The sequence below is a fragment of the Canis aureus genome, chromosome 3, assembly GCF_053574225.1.
Source record: "Canis aureus isolate CA01 chromosome 3, VMU_Caureus_v.1.0, whole genome shotgun sequence".
In the NCBI taxonomy this organism is placed as follows: domain Eukaryota; kingdom Metazoa; phylum Chordata; class Mammalia; order Carnivora; family Canidae; genus Canis; species Canis aureus.
Genome location: NC_135613.1, coordinates 30,879,180 through 30,904,282, shown reverse-complemented (window position 1 = coordinate 30,904,282; position 25,103 = coordinate 30,879,180). Strand labels below are relative to the sequence as shown.

The window sequence follows — 25,103 nt, the reverse complement described above, 5'->3', positions numbered from 1 at the left end:
TGGTGGAGCACAGCACGTGCCTTCTGCCCAGACACACCGGGCTCTGAGCTGGGCCTTCCTGTAGTCTGTCCAGCCAAGCACCCACTGCACCCCGTGGCCCCTCACCACCATCCAGACAGACCCAGCTGCCCTGTGGCCCTGGTGTGAGGGTAGCAGGAACACTGAAAAGGCACAGCCACTCTCTCTCTGAGGGTAAGGGGCAGGGCCCCAGGGCCTCAGTCAGGCCAGCAGGGCCTCAGAGCCAGGCCGCCCTCCCCTGCCCGGGCAGCCCCGCACACCAGATGCAGCTCATCCTCTTCCCTCTAACCCCACGCCCAGCCTGAGACCACATGAGGCCAGTGGACTCTCCAGCCTGGGACCCAGACTTCCCCTCCCACCCCCTGCCCTGCCAGGCTGCTATGCGTGACTTGGTTACCCCCAGAACTCACAGTAGGGCTCCCACAGTTTTTCTGGCTGGTGGAGGGGACACAGATCATCTTCCCTGTGTCCCCAAGCATGTCCAGTCCCTTGCTGGGAGTCTGCAGAAAGAAGCAGAGCAGGGAGGGCACAGCCAAGGGAACCCACCCTGCCCGAGAGAAAGAGGAGCCCATGAGGATGGGGAGGGCTTACTCTGCAGCATGAAGGCCAAGACTGCCCAGGAGACAGCCACCAAAGCCCAGTGGGAGGTGGGGGGGCTGCCTGGGTCTTGAATCTGTGGGGATTGTCAGTCCTCATCCTGCCAGCCCACCCAGGCCTCGGGCGACCTGTTAGCAGCCAGGATTTATGAGGTCCTGCCTGCCAAGGACCCAAGAAGCCTCCCTTCCTGCAGCCAGGTGTCACCCAGACAGGCCAGGGCTGCTCCCCAATCTCAGCTGAGAGGGCTGATGAAAGCCAGCTGGACCGCAGTCGCCTGCATGAGGCTCAGGAGCCGCAGGTAAGGGGGGTGGCCTCACTCCACAAAGGGCCCCGGGTGCGAGGGGCCTGGAAAGGTGCCTCCCTTGGGAGGGACGGGCAGCCTCTCACACTCCGTGCATCTGGGAAGAAGGGCACCCAGGAGCATGAGGGCACCAACCTGGGGAGCCCCCGCCCCAGCAGGATGTGCGGCTGGGGCCTGCCCTGCCTATCTCTCCAGGAATGTTCCGCACCCCCTCCCTGCTTCCCTCAGGGGAGACGGGACAACTGAGGCTCCCTGTGTGAGCTTGCTCTGCAGGCCCACATGCCTGCTCCCAGCCAGAATGGGTTTGGGCCTGCTTCAGAAGCCCGTCAGGGTGGGGCTGAGCATGGGCAACCCGCCCCACCCCCAGGGACCCCTCTCCCATGCACCCGACTGCATGTCTTGGGCAGGAGTTCTGGCCCCCAAGATAGGTCACATGAGACCCCTGTGGGGGCTCCTGACCAGCCTAGGGGACAGCCGCTATGGGGAGCATGTGAAGCAGTGACAGGCCTGACTGGAGGACCACAGTGACCACTGGGCCAGACCAAGGACAAGGCCATAGGGCCCAGTGCAGGCCAGGTCCCTGGGTCCCAGGGCAAAGTTGCAGAGGGGATGTGGCTTTGACCCAGGAGAGAAAATTCACCTGGAGTCAGGCAAGGGGGTTCCCGGCTGCAGCAATAGGTGTGCAGTGTCCTGAGGCTGCAGTGATGACAAAGGACCTCAGCTGGGAGCGTGAACAACAGAAATGTATTCTCTCTCAGGGTTCTGGAGGCCAGACATCCAGAATCAGCGTCATGGGGCTGAGTCCAAGGTGTCGGCAGGGCCATGCTCCCTCCTGAGGCTCCAGAGGCCTTTAGGAGGGGCCAGCATACTGGGCTTCTGGGGGGCACTGCACCCACCTCCGTGCCCAGGCCTCCTCAGGAATTCCCGAGGGAGGCCCTCCCACCTCTGGGGCATTCCCACCTGAGTCCTATGCCAGATGCTCGGGGCTAAGGGGCCCCCTCTGCCCCTCCACGCGAGCTGGGAGCTGGGTGAGGCAGGGCTGGCGTAGGGCTGAGCCCTGCACACAGGGCTCCAGGCTGGCTGGGCCTCCCAGCTACTGGGTGAACACAGCACATCGCAAAAACCCTCTGGGCCTGTTCCCTCATCTCAAACAGGGAGAGTGGTGCTCACAGTGGAGGTCAGCCTGGGGTCTCCAGGGGCCCCCAGAGAGCACTGAGGCCCCAGCCAGCATTTGATCCCATTCAGATCAAAAAACAAAGCCCAAAGCAGTGCAGCCCCAGGGCCCAGCCTGGGACTCAGGCCTCCACAGCCAGACCCCAGACCCCGACCCTCCTCAGTGGCTGCACCAGCCTGTTACAGAAACGCAGAGACTGCCCTCACCCCCCCCACGGCCACACAGAACCTCTCTGGGTTCGCCTACATTCTCCTGGCAAGGCAGCACCTGCCTCGGCTTGTCCTGATGCTCACAGGCCATGTTCCCTCCCACACCAGGGCCAAGGTACAGTTTCCTGGCTCTGGGCAGGCGTGTGCCAGGGGCAGCAGGGAGCAGGGGCCACAGCCAACACCAGACCCAGCCCTGACCCTGGAGGACGAAATTGTCCTTGGGGAGGGTCTCAAAACCTATGTGGTGCTGCCCAGGGGAGGGGGCTTGGCTGTGAGCCCCTCTTCACAGTGGGCTCGGCCTGTTACAGACAGAGCAACCCCCCTGCCCCCGTCACCCCACTCCACCGACCCAGGCACTGTGTGATTTCGGCTGTGCAGACGGGCCATCTCCCTGCTTCTGCCACAGCCAGGAGTCCCGGGGCCCTCAGGTAACCTGGACCACTCTGGGCGCCAGCTTCCATGCTGAATTCTGTGGCCTGGGTCCAAAGAGACCCCCGTGAGCTCCCTGGGGCAGAAGACGCCACATACGTCTTACGAGGTTGCCACGGTAACTGGCACGTCTGAAACTGTTAGCTGGATGGAATTGAATTCACACAAGGAACCTCAACACCTGACTGTTCAAATATCAAATTAGAATCATTTGTGGGACGCCTGCATGGCTCAGCGGTTTGGCAGCTGCCTTCGGCTCAGGTCATGATCCCACAATCCGGGATCGAGTCCCGCATCAGCCCCCTGCAAGGAGCCTGATTCTCCCTCTGCCTGTGTCTCTGCCTCTCTCTCTCTCTCTCTCTCTCTGTGTGTCTCTCATGAATAAATAAATAAATCTTAAAAAAAAAAAAAAAAGAACCATTTGTAACAATGACAATTAGAAACCAAATGACTCTGAGCAGGCCCTCAGGAGACAAAGGGAACAAGGCATCCAGAGGTAGGCTGAGCAGCAGGCCATGAGAGCACAGAGAGACCCGGCAGGAAAGCCAGGTCACCCAGCCCAATCCCAGGGGCAGGGACACACTTTCTGGACAGGGTTGGGCCAGAGGCTAAAACTCCAGGGGTCAGACAAACGTGCACCAATGTGTATGCACCACGACAGTGTCACACAAGTGGCTTCACTGTCCTAAACATCCCCTGGGCCCCACCAGCCCACCGGTCCTCTCTCAGCCCTGGCAACCATGGGTCCTTGCACAATCTCTGTGGCTTTCTTTTTCCCAAATGTCCTATAGTTGGAATCATACAGTGTGTGGCCTTTTGAGACACACTTGCTTCACTCAGCCATAGGTGTTTAAGAACACTGAGCTGTTCACGTGGTTTTCCAAGAGGACATCTGTCCTAGGAGGCAGAGAACGCTCCCCAGTTCAAGGGAGTCCTTCCTAGGACCCATCAGCCTCCTGCCCATCTGTGGTCTCCAGGGCAACCATGGAAACCAAGAGTGGGTCGCCTAGACACAATCAGACAGGCCTTACCCACTCTGGATTTCCAGGGTCACCTGGCAGTCCCCTCTGACCAGCCCAGGGACCGGTCAAGAGTGGGGTGGTGGGTCCTCTCTCTTTCAGGCCTCTCCCAGAATTCCAGGGGTCAGCTCTTGGCCCCTGTGTCCCCACAGCCAGGAACAGAGGTAGCCTGAGGTCAAGTGAGGCTGCAAGTTTTCATGAAGCACCTGCTAAACACACCCTTGTCTCTGGCAAGCAGGGGGTGCCAAGCGGATGAGGTCCTGCCCAGAGGAGACTGCCTTTGGCGGGGGTGGGCACAGTCCCACCAGGCAGAGGCTGACACTGGCTCTGGCCTGTTAAGGTGGTGGAACCAGGACATTCAGGCTTCCAGCAGAGCTTGGGGGACCCCATCCAGGCACAGGGGCTGGGAGGTGGGGGAGGCACTCTCAGCTGCCAGTCCAGGAAGGGCCTTGAGGTGCAAGATGAGGGAGGGTTCCAGCCAGGCTAGAGACCAGGGGCCCGGAGGCTTCCCAAGCAGGCCCCTTGTGGGCAACTGATTTAAGGCATCACTAGAGACACTGGAGGAGGTAGACCGACCCGGGGAAGGACCAGAAGGCCTCCCCCACCTCCTGCCATCAGCCCAGGACGCTGAACTGCCTTCTCTGACATCACATAGTTCCTCTGTTTACTCTGAAAGTTATCGAGTTTGGTCTGTTTATACAAATCAGCATTCAAATATGTGGGAATGGGGGTTTTTTCCATTTGTTTCCCAGAAAACTTGACAAAATGTAAAAGGCCCAGAAGGGAGCCAAGAACATTCCTTGGTTCCCCAAATGTCCAGGTCTCTACTCCCTACATCACCAAGTTCCCGGGATGGCTCACTGCTTCGGCAACTGCAGCTGCACCCAAGACGGGGGTGAAGCTTAGGAAGGGCTGGTGTGGGCAGAGCCATGCACACTCTGAGCCAGCTCTTCTGTGTGCATGTGTGTGTGTGCACGCATGTGTGCACTGTGCACAGGTGTGCATGCATGTGTGTGCACTGTGCATGTGTGCTGTGCATGTGTGTTGTGTGTGCATGTGTGTGCATTGTGCATGCGCACAGTGTGCATATGTATGTTTGCATAGTACACACGTTTTGTGTGCACTGTGTGCATGTGCCTGTGTGTTGTGTGTGCATGTGTGTGCATGTGTGTGCATTGTGCATTGTACATTGTGTGTGCATGTGTGTGTTTGCATTGTGCACGCATTTTGTGTGCATTGTGCACATGTGCATTGTGCACTGTGTGCACATGCACGTATGTTTGCATTGTGCACATGTGTATATTGTGCACGTGTACATTGTGCATGTGTGCATTGCACAAGTGTGCATTGTGCATACATGTGCATGTATGCACATACTTGTTTGCATTGTGCACACATATGTCCATCTGCATATGTGTGCATGAGTGTGCATGTGTGCACTGTGTGTGCATATGTATGTTTGCATTGTGCACATGTGTTGTGTGTGCATTGTGCACGTGTGCATGTGTGCACTGTGTGCATGTGCATGTACGTTTGCATTATGCACGTGTGCATTGCCCATGTGTGTATTATGCATACATGTGTGTGTGTGCCCATACTTGTTTGCATTGTGCACACATATGTCCATCGTGCACATGCGTGTGTGCAGGTTTTTCTCTGTCCCAAGAATCTTGATTTCTGGACACACAATCAGTCCACTCATAGCCGATCTAATCCCCTGCAGTCGAGACCTAAGAACTGTGCAATCCAGAGGCCTTAGAGGCCCTGACACCAGGCGTCCACCCTCTCGTCTAGACAACAGGATGTGACACCCTCTTTGCATCTTGCTCAGTTTCTAGGCCAAGATTAGGAAGGGCTGGGGGGCTCAGCACCTCCCTGCTCTTTCCTGAAGCAGAGCCTGGAACTCTACCCAGAGGGGGCTGGGGCCTTGCTGGGAGCCCAGCCACCCAGCCGCCCCAGAGGGACACTGGGCTCTGACACCCTGCTTGATGCCTGGTTGGCCCCTCATGCCTCTCTGGTGTGAAACCATGGAGCTAGACCCCCTTGAGCCTCTGGTCAGCTGTGCACCTGGCCCACCAGGAGCTCCAAGGCCAGGCCCACCTTGTCCAGGACAGCAGGTATGGTGGCACCACCTTCCCTGGCCGGCTCCTGAGCAATGGCTATAGCAGAGGGGAGAGCTGGCCCCTCTCAGGACTGACTCTCCAGTGAGCAAGCTGTTCTCCCCAAGCTCTCCAGACAGACATCCGACTGCCCACCCGGGCATCTCTCTGCCACCTGCCTCGCAGCCATGCTCCTTTCTAGCCCACACGAGGGTCACTTCCCCAGGAGCCTCCCACTCTGTTGGCCAGCTCAGGCCCCTGCACAGTGAGTGCCACCCACGTACATACATCACACGTACCTCTGCAAGTGGCCTGTCCCATCTGCCCAAACCCTCAGCAGATACTCACTACCCCTCCAGTCTCTCTAGGTCCCTGGAGACCTCGAGGGCATTTCCCTACAGGCCCCCGTGTTGACCCCATGGTTGGTGCCAGGCCAGATCCAGATTACACATTCCCTCCACCACCCACATCACTCCTCTGGTGATGGGATGTCTGCCCCCGCCCCCGCCAGGGACTGCCCCCAGCAGCACCTGGCACACAGTGAAAGCCAACAAATACTCATTGGAAGAGTGTTTGCTGAAAGAGGGGAGATTAAAGGTGATGATTATTTTGTCTGGGATTTGGGTACAAGTTGTCTGTTTTCTGTAAAGAGCCCTCCTCTGGCTCCTCCTCTGGGCCCCCAGATGCCTCCAAGAGGAGGGATGAGGCTAATGTTTGGGGCTTAGAATTCAAGAGGCATTCAAAGGCCTAACCTACAGATAGGAACACAGCCCGGAGAGGCTGATGGGGCCACCTTGGTGCCTGGAGCCTCAGGCCCTATAGTGTCCACCCCCCTGGGCCCTAGGCAAAACCCCAAGGCCAGAGGGCATCTCCCAACCCTGCCCACCTCTCCTGGCCCAGAGACCCAAACAGAAGCTCCAAGTACCCATTGGCCTTTGCCTGCCCTGGTCATGTCGATTTCAGGAAAGGGACCACTATGCCCCCCACCCCTCAGACCAGGCCCTGGGAACTGCCTCTTCCCCTCACACCCCACACAGAGCTAGGCCAGCGGCACCCCTCCCCTCGCCTGTACCCATAGTCGGCCTTCTCTCCCCACCCCACCGGCTCCAGCTCTTTGGCCACCAGCCGTCCCCAGCCTGAGTCACCACGGCTCCCTGGATGTCCAGCCTGAGCACCTTGGGCAGACCCTAAAACACAAGTTTGCCCCCTCACCGTCCCGACTTAGAGCTCTCAGCAGTCCCGAGGATGTGCACGTTCCACAAATGTGTGCTAAGCAGCCAGGCCAAATAAACGCCTTGGCGAGCCCTGGAGGACCCACTGCAAACTCGTCCCTCCCTGGACCCGCCAGGTCTCCACACTCACGTCCATGGTGAATAAATACTTAAGCCCTCAGAGCCCCCCACCATCCCCCCCGATGCACCCCTCCTCCTGGCTCATCCCTCATACCTGGCACTCCTGAATCATCATCTCACCTCCGCAGTCTGCCCCCCGGGACTCCCAGGCCATCTCCCTATTTTCTGACCCTGGGACCATCTGGGTCTCATCCTCTCTTTCCCACAGTGTCCCTCAGGCCTCAGCAGCTGTCAGAAGTGACACCGGGCACCACACGGCTGGGCTGATGCTCCGTCTGCCCAGAGTTGGGCAACCTGAAATCCCAGGCTGCCTCCTGAGCCTGCTCTGGCCTCTCGCTGCCACCAGGGGGCGCCGGTGCCCCAGCCCTACTGCAAAGGAAGGACCAGCGGACCGCCAGGTGGCTGGGGCAGGAGCCCCTTCCAGGAGGGGGTCTGTAAGCCCCACCCTCCCCATGGCTGTTCTCTGGTGCCTCCCTGCTGCCCGAGGACAGCTTTGGCAGGGCTGGAGGCCCTGGGGGCACCACTGGCTGGCTGGGGTCGAGGGCCCTGTTTGCTAGGGGCTCCCATGTCCCCCACCCCTGAGCCTCTGGGCCTTCCTCACTCTACCCACAGAGCCCGGTGCCAGCTGAGGGCAGAGATCAGCATGGACAAGGACATGGCCTTGTGTGGACATCTGCCTTGCACGGGGTAAAGCCGCGGGGGACGCACCCAGAGCACAGGGCCAGCTGACGTCCTCCATCCCACCAGAACTCTGCCCTGGGGCCTCCAGAGTGACATTGTCCCACCAGGACCCCTACCCCCACCCCCACCCTCAGGGCCTCCACCACCTTCCAGACTCCCAGGGGGGCTGCCCACCCCAATGAGCCCCCAAGGAAGAGAACATGTAGTCGGCAGGTGCACAGAGGGCCTGGCTATTGGTCACCCACGTCAGTCATTCATTCCAGTAGCATATAGAAAGCCCAGCAGGGACTCAGCTTGGTGCCTGCCACATGGGAGCACACGGAGAGGGGCCATAGCCAGATGTGCCTCCTCTTCAGAACACAGTCCAGCCTGTAGAAGGAGGGGCTTGGGCCAGCATCCATCACCACCTCTGACCCTGGGTTCTCAGGTCAAGGCAGCCTCCCCAGCAGAAGCACCATCCCAAAGTATCTGGGGGAAACCAAGTCCCCATCCACCTGGGGAGATGCTTCTGCTCTGAGACAGCCAGGTGAGTCCAGGCAGCTACCCAAGACTTGGGCCCAGCCTCCCCCTGCCCAGAGCCTGGCTTCAGAAATGGGCAGGTTCAGCCCTTCCACACTCACAGCTGGGAGCAGCATGGGTGACTGTTCTGTAGCCGCCCCCCCCCTCCCCCGGGGCCATCCCCACTGCCCCAGCCTGGCTATGCCTTGGAAACAGGAGACGAAGCCATGTTCACTTGAGCATGAGCAGGCGCCCGTGTCGCTCCCAAAGACAGCCCTCCAGGCACCCTGCCACTCCGAAGCCACTCACCAGTCGTCGCTCACCCCCAGGGGGAGCAGGGGTGTCTGCAGCCTCAGAGGGCGAGGGCGGGTACCAGCCTCCAGGCACTCCAACAGTCCGGGCCCCCAAACAAAGGGGTCATACCGCCCAAGACCCTGCTTGCACGATCCCCTGATGCTCCCAGGTGGACACATGAGGCTCTCCCTGAGGCCGTGGATCGAGCAGGCACATCCCAGGGCTGGCTGGGCCATGGCAGGGCACCCTCTCCCCACAGACCTCGGCATCTTCCCCCTCACACTGGAATCCAGGCGGCTCGGCCAACTCCGTATGTGTTCCCAGGGCACAGACGATGGGCCGGCCCAGAAGGCGGTGAGTAGAGCTGCCAGCGTGGCCTACACCCACCCTGTGTCCACACCTGCTGCTGCAGTTCAGCCAAGTGACGAACAGGCTGCCCAGCTTGGCCCAGCTCAGCCCCACACCAAGTCACCCCAAAGCCGGGCAGACGGGGGCACAGCCTGGCTCCGAACATTGCCCCTCAGTGACCTCACCTACGAAGCAGGGCAGGAAGCCTTCACTGAAGTCAGAGGACTCCACGGGAGAGTGTAAGCATCACTGGCTCCCTACCCCATAGTCTTTGCAGGGCTGACCCAAGGACAGTGACCCCGCACACAGCTCAGAACAGGGACAGGCTGCGTGGGCTCCAGATGCGCCTGACCGCAGACACGCTCTCCCCCCAGGGGCTGGAGAGAGGCTCCTTGCATGGGCCTGGCGCCCAGTGCTGAGTCCTACACCAGCACCAGCCACCTCATCCGTGCCACCTCTTCCCCAGGATGACATCCTACCCCTCCTGTGGGCCCTCGTCAAGCTGGGAGTATCTAGAGATGCTCACCCCAGAGGACAACAGCTCCTGGGAGGTGGTAGTCTGTCCTGGACCAGCCCAGGGTCAGCCCGAGTCCACCCATCCCAGCCTGCTCATCCTCGTGGTGCACAAACACCCAGAGAGAGGTTCTCAGGAGGCCTCCGCTCCCAGCCCAGCCACCCTGACTTCCAGGAGGACAAGTCTGGAATCCCAAGTGCTGGATGCAGAGTCCCCAGGGACGGCAGAGAGGCCCAGCGGCCTCGATGGTCACACAACACACTGGCCCTCTGCAGGTCCCTAAGCCCGGCCAGCACAGGGCAGATCGGTCTGCCCTGCACACCTGCCAGGGCACAGCGGAACATGCACAGGGACACGTGCCGCACCCACTCTGTGTAGGATGGAGATGTTCGGTGGATGTGGTATGGAGTGTGTCTCTCCTGGTGAACAAGTCGTGTCATGCGTTTGCTGCCAAAACTCGCCCTTCCTTGTCCCAGAGCAGAAAAGGCAATGCCAGTCCTTTGGAAGGGAGCCCACAGACAACGAGCACGAAGCCAGCCCATCTGAAAGCCAGGGGCGTGCCGGGGGCATCGGACTGCCCCCCAGAGCTGGGAGAGTAGAGGGCGGGCGCTCAGGGCAGGACCGGGAGCCCACGCCCCTTCTGTTGGTGGGTGCACTGAGTCTGGGCCAGGTGAGGCACAGTCTCTCCCACTAGGAACCGGGTGAGGCGACCCAGCTATCCAGTGTTCAAGAATCTTCCAAATTGCCCAGTAAAACCAAGTGGCCACAGAGCCATCTAGATTTCTCTGCCTGGGGGTTCCCAGGTCCATGCCTGGCAATGCACATCATGGTTTGCTTAGGGTCAAGGGTCCCCAGGTCGGGTGGCCACACCCACGAGGGAGAGCATGGATGTGCGGGGAGCATGCCTCCCTCCTGCTCTGTGCTGGCCTCGAGACAGGCTCTGCGGAAACCCGACACAAAGCAGGATGGGTGGCAGCACAGGGCTCCGTGGGGACATGGGTTCCTCCCTCCCGAGATCTCTGCTCACAGGGCCAGCTGTGCCGGAGCCCCAGTGGAAGGCTAATCCACAGGTTCATCTTGCCCTGACCCCAAATAGCAAGGTGACCTCCCTGGTGCTCCCAGCTCCCAGCGGAGACGGGCCTGGGCAGCAGCTCCCTGACGCTAGAGCTGGCAGAAGGCCAGCTTAGCAGGCTGTCCGCACCCTGGGCCACTACCTCCTCCTCCTGAAGTAACGGCCCTGTTATCAGCTGGCCTGGCTCCACGTGATGCTGCCCAGGCCCCATTTCGACCCGGGCACAGAGGGCCAGGCCCTGCTCTGGAATGCCTGGAGCCGCCAAGACCCGAGAGCAGATTCAGGATGCTGATGCCAACTCCCTGCTTGCAGACCCCTCGTTAATTATCCTGCCGGGATAGGGAGCCAGGCACGAGCCCCAGGAATCCTGAAAATGAGCTATCAGCACATTTCCTAGAATTTGCCCCCGGAAGAGGCAGGGCTCTGGGCTGCCAGCGCTTGGCAGGTGGGCGGCCAGTGCATGGTGGGGTGGAGTGGACTCAAGGCCGAGGCGCCATCCCAGAGCTCAGAGCCTGCCCAGAGCTGCTCTGCTGGCCACCTCAGGCCCTCCCTCCATGAGATCCCAGGGCACGGCTGGGCCAGGAGCCAGCAATGTGGCCCGCAGAAGGGGCCCAACCACTAAGGCAGAGCCAGCCCCAGAGAGGACTGCTGAGTGCAGGCCCCCCCCCCCCGCCCCGCCACCCCACAGATAGGAATGCTCCAGGACTTTAGATACTGAAGTCTCCACCAATAGCTCGGAGGCTAGCTTCGTTTCATTGACTCATGAGGTGCCCCTACAGCCAGTAAGAGGGGCTGGGTAAGAGGGGTGAGAGGCCCCCACGGAGGCAGATTCCTGGGGCAGTGAGAAGGAGGCCCAGCACAGTAGGCTTCTTGGCAAGTGGGCAGCTGCCTGGCTCCCTTCAGGCCAGTGGGCTACTGGGAAAACACCTGCCTGAGGCCTGAGACAGGCCCCTCCGCCCCAAACACATCAGAGGGAGTGGCTGTACCCTAGCCCGTCAGTCCCAAGGTAACGACGGTCTGGGGACCCACACAGGTGCCTGTGCCGACAAGCCCCAGAACCACCCAGGCTCCCCCATCCCAACCTGCAGAGGCCCCTGTGAGCATCTAGCCCTGCGCTGGTGAGTCCAGGAGCCTGCCGGGCACCACTGAGCACCACTAACCCCAGCAACTGATGAATAGCCCGAGCTCAGCATCCCCATCTATAAAACAGGACGAGCACCCCGCCTACCCAGGGTGCACCCCAGGACCACCCTGTAGTCCTGGAAAGGGTACTTCACAGAAGAGTCTGGGTGAACTTTGGGGAGGGAGGAGACAGGACAATGTGGCTGAGGACAGATTCACAGGGTCCTTTCAGGCGACCACCCAGGAGGACAGGGTGGGGTCTCTAGCCTGGGGCAGCCTAGGGAGGGGAAGCAGGGAGGCCCCACACGGGCAGGGGCATTGGAGATGCCCCCTCTGCAGACGCCCAATCGGAACAGGCAGGGCAGGCTCACAGACCCCACTCCCAGGAGGGTCTATAATTACACCATAAGAAGACCACCCGACTCTGGAGTCAGGCCTGGGAGAGGCCCACAGCCCCGCTGTGCACAGGCAGGCGCAGAGGCCACGATCATCCCAAAAGACAGAGGCGCCTTTGTGGTTGGCTGCGGGGGGAGGTGGTACTTAACAACCTGGTAGGTAAGCAATTCGCCGTGTGAACATAAATGCCTCTCCCAGAGTCAGCCGCTTTGAAAGACTGGCTTGGATGCCACGCATGGCCGGTCTCAGCTGTCCTAGAACAGACGGCATGTAGACCACAGGGCCAGTAAAACCAAGTGGCACGTACCCTGCAGGGACGCGGCCCAGCCTCAGGCAGGACAGGCCTGCAGCAGCCACACCTGGTCCAGCCCAACACCGAGGGCAGCAGGGCACAGGCCAGAGGGCAGAGTCACAGCCACTACCCCCCTCCATGTGACCTCCAAACCTTCTCCTCCCAAGGGCCGAGGTGGCCCCATGCCAGGCAGCAGAAGTCACCAAGCAGACACCGCAGTGCCGCCTCCTGCAGGAAAGCAGGGCTCTGGAGATTTTAGGAACTGTCTTCGAAGGCAGTGCTTCATGCAGCTAAAGCAGGTGTGCATGGAGAAGACAAAGCCCGCGGCCGCTCTGCCCACTTGGGCCCCCCCGCAGGCAGAGGAGAGCCACTCCAGACTGCATGGCTGGGTTTTCTGATCACCCGGAAAGTGGACCCAGCTCTGCAAAGGCTGGACCCCAAGGGCAACCTCCCAGGGAAGCCAGGAAGCATCCCCGGCTGAGGGGAAAGGTGCCAGGTGCTCACAGGGGATGCCCCCTAACTCCTGGGGTCAAAAAGCAACCTCCTGCAGGCAGCCAGTGTGAGATGGCACAGGGAAGCGCACGGGGAACCTGGAACCATGGCCCAGGATCAAGGTCAGAGGCTGGTCAGGACAGGTTAGCCCAAGCCCACAGCCACAGGACCCTGGCTAAGCCGCCTCCGAAGCAATCAGGCCAGGCTAGGGCTGCAGTGGCTGCCACCTTCAGGACAGCGGCCCCCACAGGAGCAGCAGGACATCAGCCATGCCCTCAGCCCACGCCGGAGGGAAGGAGGCCAGGAGATGAGACACTGTGGCCCAGAGTCCCCAGCCCTCATCGGGGGCAGCACGGGCTCTTCTCGGCTCCCGCCCCTCACCCCTCAATGAGGACCAGGCTCCAGAGCAGCAGTGGCTCCCAGGCCTGGTCCCAGCGGCTGGCCAAGAGCAGCCCTGGGCAGTATCTGGACCTTGGGCCAGGGGTCAGACTCCCACCGTCAGACACAGTGGGCAGCACTGACGGGCAGCCTGGGAGGCCTGCTTCCTCTCCACTGATCAATCCACCCAATTTAGAAACAGAGCTGTCCTTGAGCCAGGGCCAGAGGCTCAGCCAGCAGGGCCTGCTCCCACCCCCATGCCCTCACGCTGCAGCCCCATCCTACTGCTCTGCTTCCCAGCACAGCAGCCTCCAGCCCACACCCCGGGCCCCTAGCCACTGGCTTCCTGCTCAGAAGGCAGGACCCGTGAGGGCACGGGGGCTCCCAGAAGGGCCTCCGACCTCTCTCCCTGTGAGGTTGACGTGGAGGCAGAGGAGCAGGTCACAGGGTACCTGCCAGGCCAGCCAGCCCCAAGGCGGCCGTCCTGGCCTCAGGTCCTCCACCGGCCAAGCTTGGCCTAGAGAGCCTGGGTGGGGACTGCAGAAGTAGGGTCAGCCCGGAACTCCCAGGGTCCTCAGCCGCCCTCTCTAGGCCAGGCCAGTGGAGGGGGGGGCAGGGGGGGGGACACATGTGAGCTGCACCCCACGGAGGCTCAGGTATGCTGCGCCTACAGTTACTCCTAGAACAAGGGGCAATCCCCAGCCACTGGGTCATCCATCCCGACACCCTCATGCCCAGCAGATGAGGGACGGTGCTGCCACCCACCTCACGGTTCTCCCACCAGGGCACCCTGCACTTCACCTGCGCTGACACCTGGGACCTGCACAAAACCACCCTCTGTCCCGACCTGACCAAAGGAGTGACTAGGGTCCAGGATGCTGTCCAGGGTCAAACTGGCCCTCGTACAGGCCACAGAAGCTGGCCCTGGCCACACTGAGGGCCTGAGCTGGATGAGGTGGGGGCTCTGCTGCGGGGGACACAGGGCCCAGCCCCCCACACTCTGCCCCCTATCCTGGGCTCTGCCCACACAGGCCCCCTAGTGTTCCTGCCGCTGGTGCAGAAAGCCTCCCTGAGAGGGTTGGAGGAGAGGGGAGGGGAGCTGGGGCGGTGGGAGGGGGGACAGAGGGCTAAGCCACTGGAGCCCCCTGGCCTACAGCCCCAGGGAGGAGAGGGCCATTGGGGGTGGGACTCTTCCTAGGGGCTCCCTCCCCCTCTGCTTGCCACAATCGACCCAGCAGGGTGCCTTCCTCCCCCACCTCTTTTGTTCAAATGAAAGAATTTGGGGGAACCAGAAAAAAATGTGGCTTTTATTTTCAAAACTGGAATCAATTATAATTGGGGGGTTAGTTAAATATTCCCAACTGTGCTGAGGCTCAGGTCCACCTCATCCAGACCCAGCAGGAGGGAGACTGGAAGATGGTGCCATCGGAAGTCTGGGTGGAAGTACAGTCTGGGGCGCCCCTGCAGGTGGTCAGCCCTTATGCCTGGCCCTGCACGTCCAGTCTACAGACCCAGCCTGCACACCCAGCCCTGCACATCCACCCTTGAAAATCTAGCCCTACACACCTAGCCCTGAACACCCAACCCTGCAAACCAGGCCCTGCACACCAGCCCTGCACGCCCAACCCTACAAATCCAGCCCTGCACATCCAAACCTTCACTGCACACTCAGCCCTGCATGTCCAGTCTGCACACCCAGCCATGCACACCCAACGCTGCATATCTACCCCTGCACACACAGCCCTGCCCATCCACCCCTGCACTGCACACTCAGGCCTGCATGTCCAGTCTGTACACCCAGCCATGCACACTCAACCCTGCACACCCAACCCTGCATATCTACTCCTGCACACCCACCCCTATACTCTCAGCCTGACAAGAAGCAGGGCAGAGCAGGGCTGGCCTTTAGGGGGTAGGGCAGGTGCCCCCAGCTGCTTCCTGGAGGACATGACCGAAGACAGGCCTCCCCCCAGCAGGGACCCCAGAGGCATCTGTGCAGCTGACCATAAGCTACACCCTGTTCCAGCAACATCCCCAAAGGGAGCTCACCACCAGGACCAGCTCTCTCACCTCAACCTGAACAAACCTCCCAACAAGCAGCACACAGTTCATAAAGGTTAGCTGAATGAGACAGAAGGTCCTCAAAGCATTTCCCTGCTTCTACTCGTGGCCATAAACACTGACCAAACCTGGAAGAGCCGCAGTGTGACAGCTGGTCCCCTCCACCCAGGCCTGGACCTAGCCTGGACCCCAGCCTGCCTTGGGAGTGGGGCATGGGGGTCACAGGGGGCAGCCTGCAGAGGGGTTCAGGGTCCTAAAGTCAGGAGGTGAGGCTGAGGCATGGAGCCAGAGGGACCAAGGCATGGGGCAGCATTCCCTCAGCACCTGGGGAGGCTCTAGACAGCAGGCCTCACTCCACAGCCTGGGCATCAGTCCTCCCAGCCCACAGAGCCCACAAAGCAGCATGATTGAGGAACTGGCTCAGCAAAGAACCTTCCAACTAACCGAGAGCATTGGGTAAGCAGCCAGAGCCGCCGCCTGCCAGCTTCCCCAGTTGCCAGCACCCCCAGTTGCTGGCACCTGTCTCAGAACTCAGGGACTCAGCCCCTCCCCAGGACCTCTGCCTGCAGCCCATGCTGGAGGTAGATGGGAAACCACCACCTACGAACACACAAGGACCGGCCAGAGGGCAGGGGCCCCTCTACAAACAGGGGGCTCCCGTTCCCCACAATTTACTGAGGCCCGCCCCTCCCCCAGCTCCCTGCTGGACGTCTGAAGCATTGAAGCATGGCGTAGGACGTCCGCCCTGGCATCCACCTGGAAGAAGCCCCCAGCTGCTTGCTAGGACCAAGTTCAAAGAACCGGAAGCCGTCTGGGAGTATTTCATTTCACTGCATGGCCATGGCTCTGCGCCCATTCCAACAGGACCCCAAAGGCTACACAGTCAATGAAGAAACTCTGGACGGAGCAGGAAGTCCCAGAGAGATGCTCACGCCTTCCCGTCGCAAAGAACTTAGGATGAATGTCTGGGGGGCTTCTTTTGATAATTTTCATGCATTCCTGTGCACTTTATAAAAACCTCATTGCCTCCACGCCTGCTCTAAGCCTGACCCCCCGGCCAGCACCCAGCCAACATTTTCCCAAAGGCACATTATTATAAAGAAAACCACAGATGGTCCCAAAGTGGCATCCCTTAGGTTAAGGCCCTACATCCATAAGCCAGGCCCTGAGCCCCAGGGACGGCGCCTGCAAGCAGCCAGCACAGGCACTTCCCGGTGGGCTCTGGGAAAGGGCCCCTTGGACGGCCGCCTCGCCCATGGCAACGACGCCTGTTAGTACTTTCCTTCCTCCTGCTCTTTCTCAACCCTTTAAATCCTTTCCTTTCTGCTACGTGGAATTCTGCCCAACCCATGAATCCGCTGATAAAGGCAATTAGGTCTCGAAAATTCACCGGGCTGAGTTTCTGTTGTTCAAGGGCATCAGTCTGCAGACATGCCAGGGCTAAGGGAACCAACTGCCTCCAGTAGGACCCCGCATGGCCCCCCAGCTTTCACCATCAAGGACTCCAGGGCCTCCAGCAAGGCAGGAACGCCTCTTGGGGAGGCTGGGACAGGCCCCTCCCGGCCACCCAGCAACCCGGCCAGTGCCTGCCCATCTCACTGGAGGCCGCGGCTGCGCAGCACGGGATCTGAGATGATGGGGTGCATTGTCTCATCCATGCAGAGCATCTCGGGTCCCCCCAACCACATGAGATGAGCAGCAGGGAGCAGGGTGAGGGTAGGGAATGCCCGTCCGTCCACTCACCGTACTGACAGCGTGGGCCCTGGAAGCCTCGAGGACAGTAGCAGAGCTGGGCTGAGCCAGGCACGCAGTGGCCGCCGTTAAAACAGAGGCCGGTGCTGCACTGGGCTACAGAGAGAGGAGAGAAGGCGTGTGAGGAGGGGCTGCAGCCGAGGGGCAGCCCCAGCCCACACACAGGACATGGCATCCTTGGGGACCCTCCCTCAGCACCCCCTATCAGGCAAGGCCTCGGGCTGGACAGGACCCGACCCTCACCCAGAGAAGCCCTCCTCCCATGAAAGCCCAGAGAGACCATCTTGAGAGCTGAGCCCCGAACCTTGTGGGTAGGGGAAGGTCTCCCAGGCCGGCAACCCTACCCTGCTGTCAGGTCACTGGTCCCAGCTCTGTGCTGTCCTGGGTCACACACTGGCCCACAACCACCAGAGCCTGAAGCCCCCTCCCCATACTTTCTTGAGGAAAGTGGGGAGGGAGTCAGGGGTGGCAGAGGACTGCCCACTGCTAAAAGGAGGCTGCAGGCTTCGCTGAGGACCCCGCCCTCCTGCTCATGGCCCTGAGGGTGGCAACACCAGGCTGGTCAGCCCTAGGAAGGCCAACGCCAGCCCAGGCCAGCACAGCCTCCCCCCACACTCCACCCCACGGGCCCAGGAGGCTTCCCACTCAGGGCTCAGGGTACTAAGGGGGTGCTGAGCCCCACCTTCCCCTCCCAGCACTAGTGTGCAACAGGGATGAAGCAGCTGGCCTCAGAGGTGGGGGCTCTGGGAGGGGAAGGGCAAGTCTATGACAGTCCCAAACTGCCTGCTGCCCCATCACAGCGAGTACCCCGCCCCAGGCTGGACCGCGTATGTCCAGCACAAATTTCCTGGCTCTACATACAGGACGGCACAGCCAAGGCGGGTGGGCTGGGCCCCCACCCCAGGACCCCAGCAGCCTGGCTCCAAGTCCAGAGGCTTCAGGGGTACTCACTGGGTGAGTGGGTGCTCTGCACAGGGACCTACCCCCCAAAGCTTCCGGGAGCCTGGCGTGACCCTGGCGTGACCCATGGTGGGTTCAGTGACTTCCTTCATGGGTCACCGATGGCGTGCCCACCAAGAGCAGGGACAGAGACTCAGAAGGTGGGAGGGCTGTTGGCCAGGCACCTAGGTCCAAGCAGCCCTCTGTGCCAGACGCTATGCTTGATAAGGAAACAGACTCAGAGACGGACAGCACGTGGCTTCAGGTCACACAGCCAGTGAGCAGGGACCAGGCCCCAGGGTTCTCTACTTAGAATCTGGGGTCAGGAGGGTTTGGCCCTTTGCGCAATGCTTCGGTCTCCCCTGTCCCATGACCAGGGCTGCTGTTCCAGTGTGGAGGGAGCATGTCCCCTTGCTTGGATCACCGTGCAGGCCAACTCAGACCTCAGGCCTCCTCCCTCCAGCCCCACACCTGCAGCCTGGGGATGTGTCTGAAAAGGAGCAGGAGTGAGGGGCTGGGGATGAAACGGTGCCACAGGGGTGTGCGGGGAATGCACATGGTGACCCTGGAGTCCACCCAGGGAGCTCTGGGTAGAGAGGCCGACCCGGGGCACAGACCACATCAGTGTCCCAGATGCCGAGGGCCCGGAACCTACCTCCAGGGTCCGTGGAACCCACCCTCCCCAGCCACCTCCCCCTCTAGCACCAGGTGCTGGTCAAAGCCACCATTACCCTCACCCTGGCTCCTACTTGCCTACTTTCTCCATCCTGCAACCGCTGATCTTGTCCAATGGGAATAGGACACAGGGCCCCCAGCTGTACACCCTTCAGCAGCTCTCCACGGCCGGCACCAAGCCCCCCACACCATAAGCCCCCCACACTGTGAGCCTCCCACACCATAAGCCGGCCTGCCAGACCCCAGCTCCACTCTGGGCTGCCACCTGCCTGGACAAACTGTGCCTTCCCCAAATGTCACCTTGTCGGGGAGCAGCCTTCAGTGTCCAGACACCAGTGCCCACAGCACAGCACCCTCTCCCATTGCGGCCATGGACTACCTGAGAGCAGGCACTAGCTCCATCCTGACCACCTCCTGCCGTGAACCTCGGCTTCACCGACACGCCAACACCTCAAAGCTGCCCCGTGAGTGTTGCTGAATGGATCAAAGCAAGAGGGCAGTACACAGCAAGTGGAGCCAGGCCTTCCGGGGAGGGGTTCTCCTGGCCGGAGCTGGGGTTCTCCTGGCCGGAGGGATACACATGGCTGCACAGCCACAGAAACAAAAAGCAAGGGGCATTTCAGTGGCTCAGGGGTTGAGCATCTGCCTTTGGCTCAGGTTGTGATCCTGGGGTCTTGGGATCAAGTCCTGCATTGGGTTCCCTGCATGGAGCCTGCTTCTCCCTCTGCCTGTGTCTCTGCCTTTCTCTGTGTCTCTCATGAATAAATAAAATCTTTAAAAAAAAATGAAAGAAATGAAAACCCAGAAAGGCAAAGATGCATGAAGTTATGCCCCATCAGGGGGCTGTGACACTGCAGAGGGGAGCCTGGGAAGCAGAGCATCCTGGGGTCTCACCTGCACGACCCCACCTGGTGGGCCAGGCAGCAGGGCAAGGACCTGCATCCCCCATGTCAGGAGGGCGACCCTCCCACTGCCCCTTGGAGGGGACAGCAGACAGCAGACAAGCCCGCCCAGGACCCACCCGCCCGCCCTGAGGAAAGACCCAGGACAAGCAAGCCCTGGAAGACCTCACCCCCGGGGCAGAGAGCTCAGCGGCCAGAGCCTGGCTTTCCAAGCAGCTCGTGGGACGCCCTCCACAAGAAACAGGGACGCCCAGGCAGGAGGAAGAACCGAGTCAGAAACTCGTGACACACGGCTGCTAACAAAGGCCAGTGGACACCTCGCCAACAGCTCAGAGATTTCCAAGTAACAAGTGTGTCTGAGAGTAACATTAGCTCATTTGTTCACATACCTGCTGTGTCCTGGGGCCGTGGCAGGGGGTCTGCTTGGGGACCCTCCCTGGCAGGCTGTCAGCCTGGCCAGACCTGCAGTCACCAGACCCACAGGGGCCCCAGGGCAGGCGGAGGGGACCTGGACGCCCGGTGCCCACAGGGTCTGCTGCCCTGGCGGTCGAGCTCTGTGAGGGCCAAGCAGGCAGAGGGAAGGCCAGGCCGGGGGAGCCACAAGGGGCTGCAGAAGCCCCCCAGGAACCACTGTGCATGAGTCTCCCCCTGCCCCAAGCCCCTGCTGGGTCCCCATGGCCCAGATGCCTTAGCAGGCAGGGCAGCTCAAGTCTTGTACAGACACGTTCAAGCTCTGGTCTGACATGAATCAGTGGGTTAGAAACTCAGGGGATTTGCACACGGAGTACAACCTTCTCGGCGACCTTTGCCCTGCCCAGTGTCTCCCCCACACAGTGCCTGAACCTGAACACGCTCCCCACCCACAGCAGCCTGCTCCCAGGCTGACAGGCCTCCTCGCCCATGATCTAAACAGAGGAGAACACCGCCCTCCATAGTGGCAGAACGGGCTGGTGGTATGGGGACAGGGACCAAGTGTCCCAGCTCCCCCGATCAGGCCTTCGCTTTGGGGTGAAACACGGTGGTCTACACATATCCTCAGAACCAAAGGCTGGCAGGGCCCCAAGGGGAGTCCAGTCTGCAGGACAACAGATTTGGGGAGCACAGTTCCCAGGGCAAGGGAAGCACGTCTAGCCTCTTCTTTCTTTCTTTACTTTTCCTTCTTAAAGATTTATTTATTTATTTTAGAGCCTGAGCCTCCCGCACCATAAGCCGGCCTGCCAGACCGGCTGGAGAGAGCACGCACGCACACATGCACATGAGTGGGGGGAGGGGTAAAGGGAGAGAATCTCCAACAGAGTCCCCACTAAGCATGGAGCCCGACGCAGGGCTCAAGCTCACGACCCTGAGATCATGACCTGAGCTGAAACCACGAGTCAGATGCTGAACCGACTGAGCCACCCAGGTGCCCCTGGACATCTTCTGTGGCTTCCTTTTTTTTTTTTTTTTAAATTTATTTTTTTATTGGTGTTCAATTTACTAACATACAGAATAACACCCAGTGCCCGTCTCCCATTCACTCCCACCCCCCGCCCTCCTCCCCTTCTACCACCCCTAGTTCGTTTCCCAGAGTTAGCAGTCTTTACGTTCTGTCTCCCTTTCTGATATTCCCCACACATTTCTTCTCCCTTCCCTTATTTTCCCTTTCACTATTATTTATATTCCCCAAATGAATGAGAACATATAATGTTTGTCCTTCTCCCACTGACTTACTTCACTCAGCATAATACCCTCCAGTTCCATCCACGTTGAAGCAAATGGTGGGTATTTGTCATTTCTAATAGCTGAGTAATATTCTTCTGTGGCTTCCTAATGCCAGCCCTCAAGCAAACCCTGCTGCAGGCAGCAGGAGCGGCACCTGTCCTGGGACGGCCACTCCTCTGCAAGGCTTGGGTTTCTGGGCGAGGAGGCCCAGGTCACATCCCTGGAATGGCCACTCGGCTGAGCCCACGGCCTCCCTTCTTCTCCTCCCCAAGCAGCTACCTGCTGGACAGCTGAGTGGCCTGAGGCGGGACAGGTGTGATCCAGGGACATCAGTTTCTCCTGGTCTGCCGGGCCGCCCACATGCAGGCTCTGAACACATGGCCAAGGTCACCAAATGTCAGCCTCCTCAAGGCTAGCGCTGCAAACGAGCTCTATTCCTGGGCACCTCTGCCAAAGCGGCCCCTGACACCCCACACTCATTCTGCAGCTCAAGGAGGCCAGGGCCAGAAGGGTCAACTAGACCCAAGACCAAGTTCCTCCTCGCGTGGTTTCTTCCAGCTGCGGGACTCCTGTGGACTTCCCATGTAGAAGCCTCTGGGTTCAGTCCTCTCTCTGCAGTGAGGGCTGGGCCCAGGAGCAGGGGAGCCCCATTCCTCCGCCAGCTCCCCCATGGCATCCCCAGAGGAGGGGCATGCCCGTCTGCTGGCTGAGGCTGAAGTCACATCCTGACCAGGCCTGCAGGTGACCCAGCCCCTCCCTGCACCCAACACAGAATTTTCAGGATGGAGCCTGGGAGAGGCCTCTCTGGGAAGCAGTTCCTCCACTGTCACTTGGGATCACCCCAGCACCAAGACATGTGGTGGATGTGGGGCCCAATAAAACTGCCCACGGGAGCTCCCAGGGTGGGCCTGGCTCTCGGGAATCTCAGGTAGCCAGATGGAACGCAGCCAACAAATCTGACGACGGCTGGTCCCCAGCTGCCAGACCCAGCAAAGGAAGAGGTGACACCGGCATGGGGCACAGCCCTGTCCGTGGCCAAAGCCCCCCAGGCTAGCCAGAGACAGGTTTTGTGTCTCCCAGAGACACTCTCCTAGGGCTGCCGGGGCACAGGACAGGCACACACAGCAGGGTGGGACTCGAAGAGGACACACCAGCCCCCAACGCTTCTCCTGCAGCAACCAGCCTGGGAAACCAGCACCAGGCAGTCAGCCGGACCCGGCACAAAGCACCTCTGTCCACCATCATGGAGGCATTTAGGGGTTGAAACAATGCTGATTGGGGGAAAGCCAGATGAAGGGGATGATGGTGAGGACAATGCTGGGCCCAGGCCCCCACAGGGCAGCTAGACCAGCACTGTGGCTTGAGTGGTCCTCACCTCATCGACCAGGCCACAGGGCAGCATTTCCTAAACCTCATCCAAGGTGCTGGTCAGGCCGCCTGTGAGTGACCAGGAGTGGGAACCACAGCACCCACCTCACAGCAAAGCGAGGCTACAGATGGAGATCACTTCCCTGAGGGCCCAGGGGACAGGACAGGCCCGGGTCCTGTCCACTTGGTCCCTCTGTCCCTGTTCTGCCACTGAAACTGCTGGTCTTCTACCCAATGCTAGCTGATGGCTAGAGACCTGGACTCCATGCCCCCACCCCAACCTCCCCTCGTCCCAGACCCTTGCTACAGGGAGGACTTGCTCTAGCACCTCCCAAGGAAGAGCCAAGCCAGCACCTGCCCAGGGCCCAGGGACTCTGAGACAGGGCTCCCCGTGGCCATGCACTGCCTGGGCTGGAAGACAGGGGAGCAGGGGAAGGGGAGGGCACCTGCTCAGTGTGAATGCCGTGGGGCTGCAACAGGACATGTGAGCACATCTGTGCATGTGTGCACATGGGCGTGCAGGCACGCACACAGGTGTGAGCTCTGCACACACACATGAGCGAGCAGGCACGTGGTATACACATATGCATGTGAGCATGAGCACGTGTGTAGAGAGCATATGTGCGCACGTGTGAGCCTGTGCATGAGCACATGTGTATGGGCATATCTGAGGGTGAGCACGTCAGCATACGTGAGACCATCCACATGTAAGCATGTGTGCTTGTGTGCACATGTGTGCATCAGTGTGAGCATGAACCGTGTGTGTGTGCACGTGTGTGTATGTGTGTGTGAAGTGGGTGAGCTCGCCTGGGTGGACAGCATGCTGGCCCAGTGTACGAGTGTGCATGTGTGCAAACATGCAAACGTGCCAGGCACAGTACTGTGTGAGTCTGAGTGTGACTACACTGTCCAGAGAGGGCATCCTAGGGGCTCAGGGGTCATGGCACAACATGTACACCCCTAGCAACTGTGTGCGCAGTTATGTCCACAACAACGCCAGCTCTGCAAACTCCCACACTGGGCGCAGGGCTGACCCGCGGCCAGAACGGAAAAGGAAAAGTGACCAGAGCAGCAGGAAGGCAGAGGGCGGCCGTCCCCAGGCCCCAGGGCAGCCTTCCTGCCGCTCCTTCCCGCAGCCCCAGGATCACAGGGGAGACGGTGTATCCCAGGAGGGAGGGAGAACTGAAGGGCAAGCCCGCCAGGTGGGCAGCAGCCTGGGCTTGTCCCCTTAGCGAACCCCACAGGCCGTCCCCAGCTCCTGTGGCAACACACCGTGTCGGTCCCTCCCCCACTCACATGAAGCCCTCCCAGGCCACAGATTTTTTCCAGCTGGAAATCCTGGCATCCCCGGGGCAGGAGGAGGCACGCATGACCGAGACAGGCCGGGCAGCCCACAGAGAAAGCTCTGGGCAGCCACACTGCAGCGTCCTCCCCAGGCCGTGGTCTCCACTGAGACTGCCCTACACACCCCGGGCACACATGGGGTCCTGAGAACCCAGCCACAGCCACGCCATCCAGACCCAGTTCCCACTCCGTCCACGCATCTAGAACCAACGACTTCTCACTGCGTCCCGCGACCCACCAGGACCAGCCCTGAGGTGGCTCCTGACAGCCCTGCTTTGCCTCTATACTCCCCTCCCTGAGGGGACTGTGTCCCTCCCCCAGGCAGACCTGTCCTCACGAGGGCCCTGGGGCCTCAGAAAGTGACCTGGTTGGGAAACAGGGTCTTTACGGGGGAGCTCACATTGGGGAGACCCAGGACACACAGACCGGCCACCAGCCAGCGAGCACCCAGGCCTGGGGGAAAGCTCGGCGCAGCAGGAAGGGTCCCTGGACCATACACCTCCGCCCCCAGAGGGTAACTGGGAGCTGCTTCAAGCCCCGCCCAGCCCCACCTGGCCTGAGGCCCCTAACCCCACCTCGGCCGGCCTTCCCCACCCCCGCATGGCTCACAGGCCAGCACAGAGGTGCTCCAGGGCGTCCCGCATCTGCTGCCATAGGACAGCCATTCCGAGGAGAAAGGGCCCATCCCAGGGTCTGCTACCCCCACCCTACAGGACCTGAGCCCATGCACAGCACCCTGCCGGCCCTGCGCAAATATTTGTGGGGCCTGAGAGAGAGCTGCCCAGTGTGTGCTTTAGGGACACATTTTTTCGACTTTGTTGTACCTTTTCATTCTTTTTAAAGAAAGAATTGGTCTGGAAAATACTACATAGTCCTTCTCAGGAATCCGCAAGACATATGAGCATGTTAAGCGCTCTGAGAAGTCCTGCAACAATAGAAACTGCTTAACTGTGCTTTATGCACAGCTTCCCAGTTGACAGAACCCCTTCCTACCCGACATTGCTGGTGCAGCTCCTGGCACTTGCTCAGGCTCTGCCTCTGCATCCCGTGGCCCCCTCAGATGGCTGGAGCTCAGC

General features: G+C 60.4%; 1 protein-coding gene across 5 annotated transcripts in view; it reads right to left on the bottom strand.

Annotated features, from left to right (window-relative positions):
- MEGF6 (multiple EGF like domains 6) overlaps positions 1-25,103 on the bottom strand; it is an 87,992-nt gene that overhangs the window by 49,999 nt on the left and 12,890 nt on the right. For all 5 annotated transcript variants that reach the window (XM_077891502.1, XM_077891505.1, XM_077891503.1 and 2 more), the window contains exon 4: positions 17,090-17,194. In XM_077891502.1, coding sequence (XP_077747628.1) covers positions 17,090-17,194 — 105 coding nt within the window. The remainder of the gene's footprint in view (positions 1-17,089; positions 17,195-25,103) is intronic.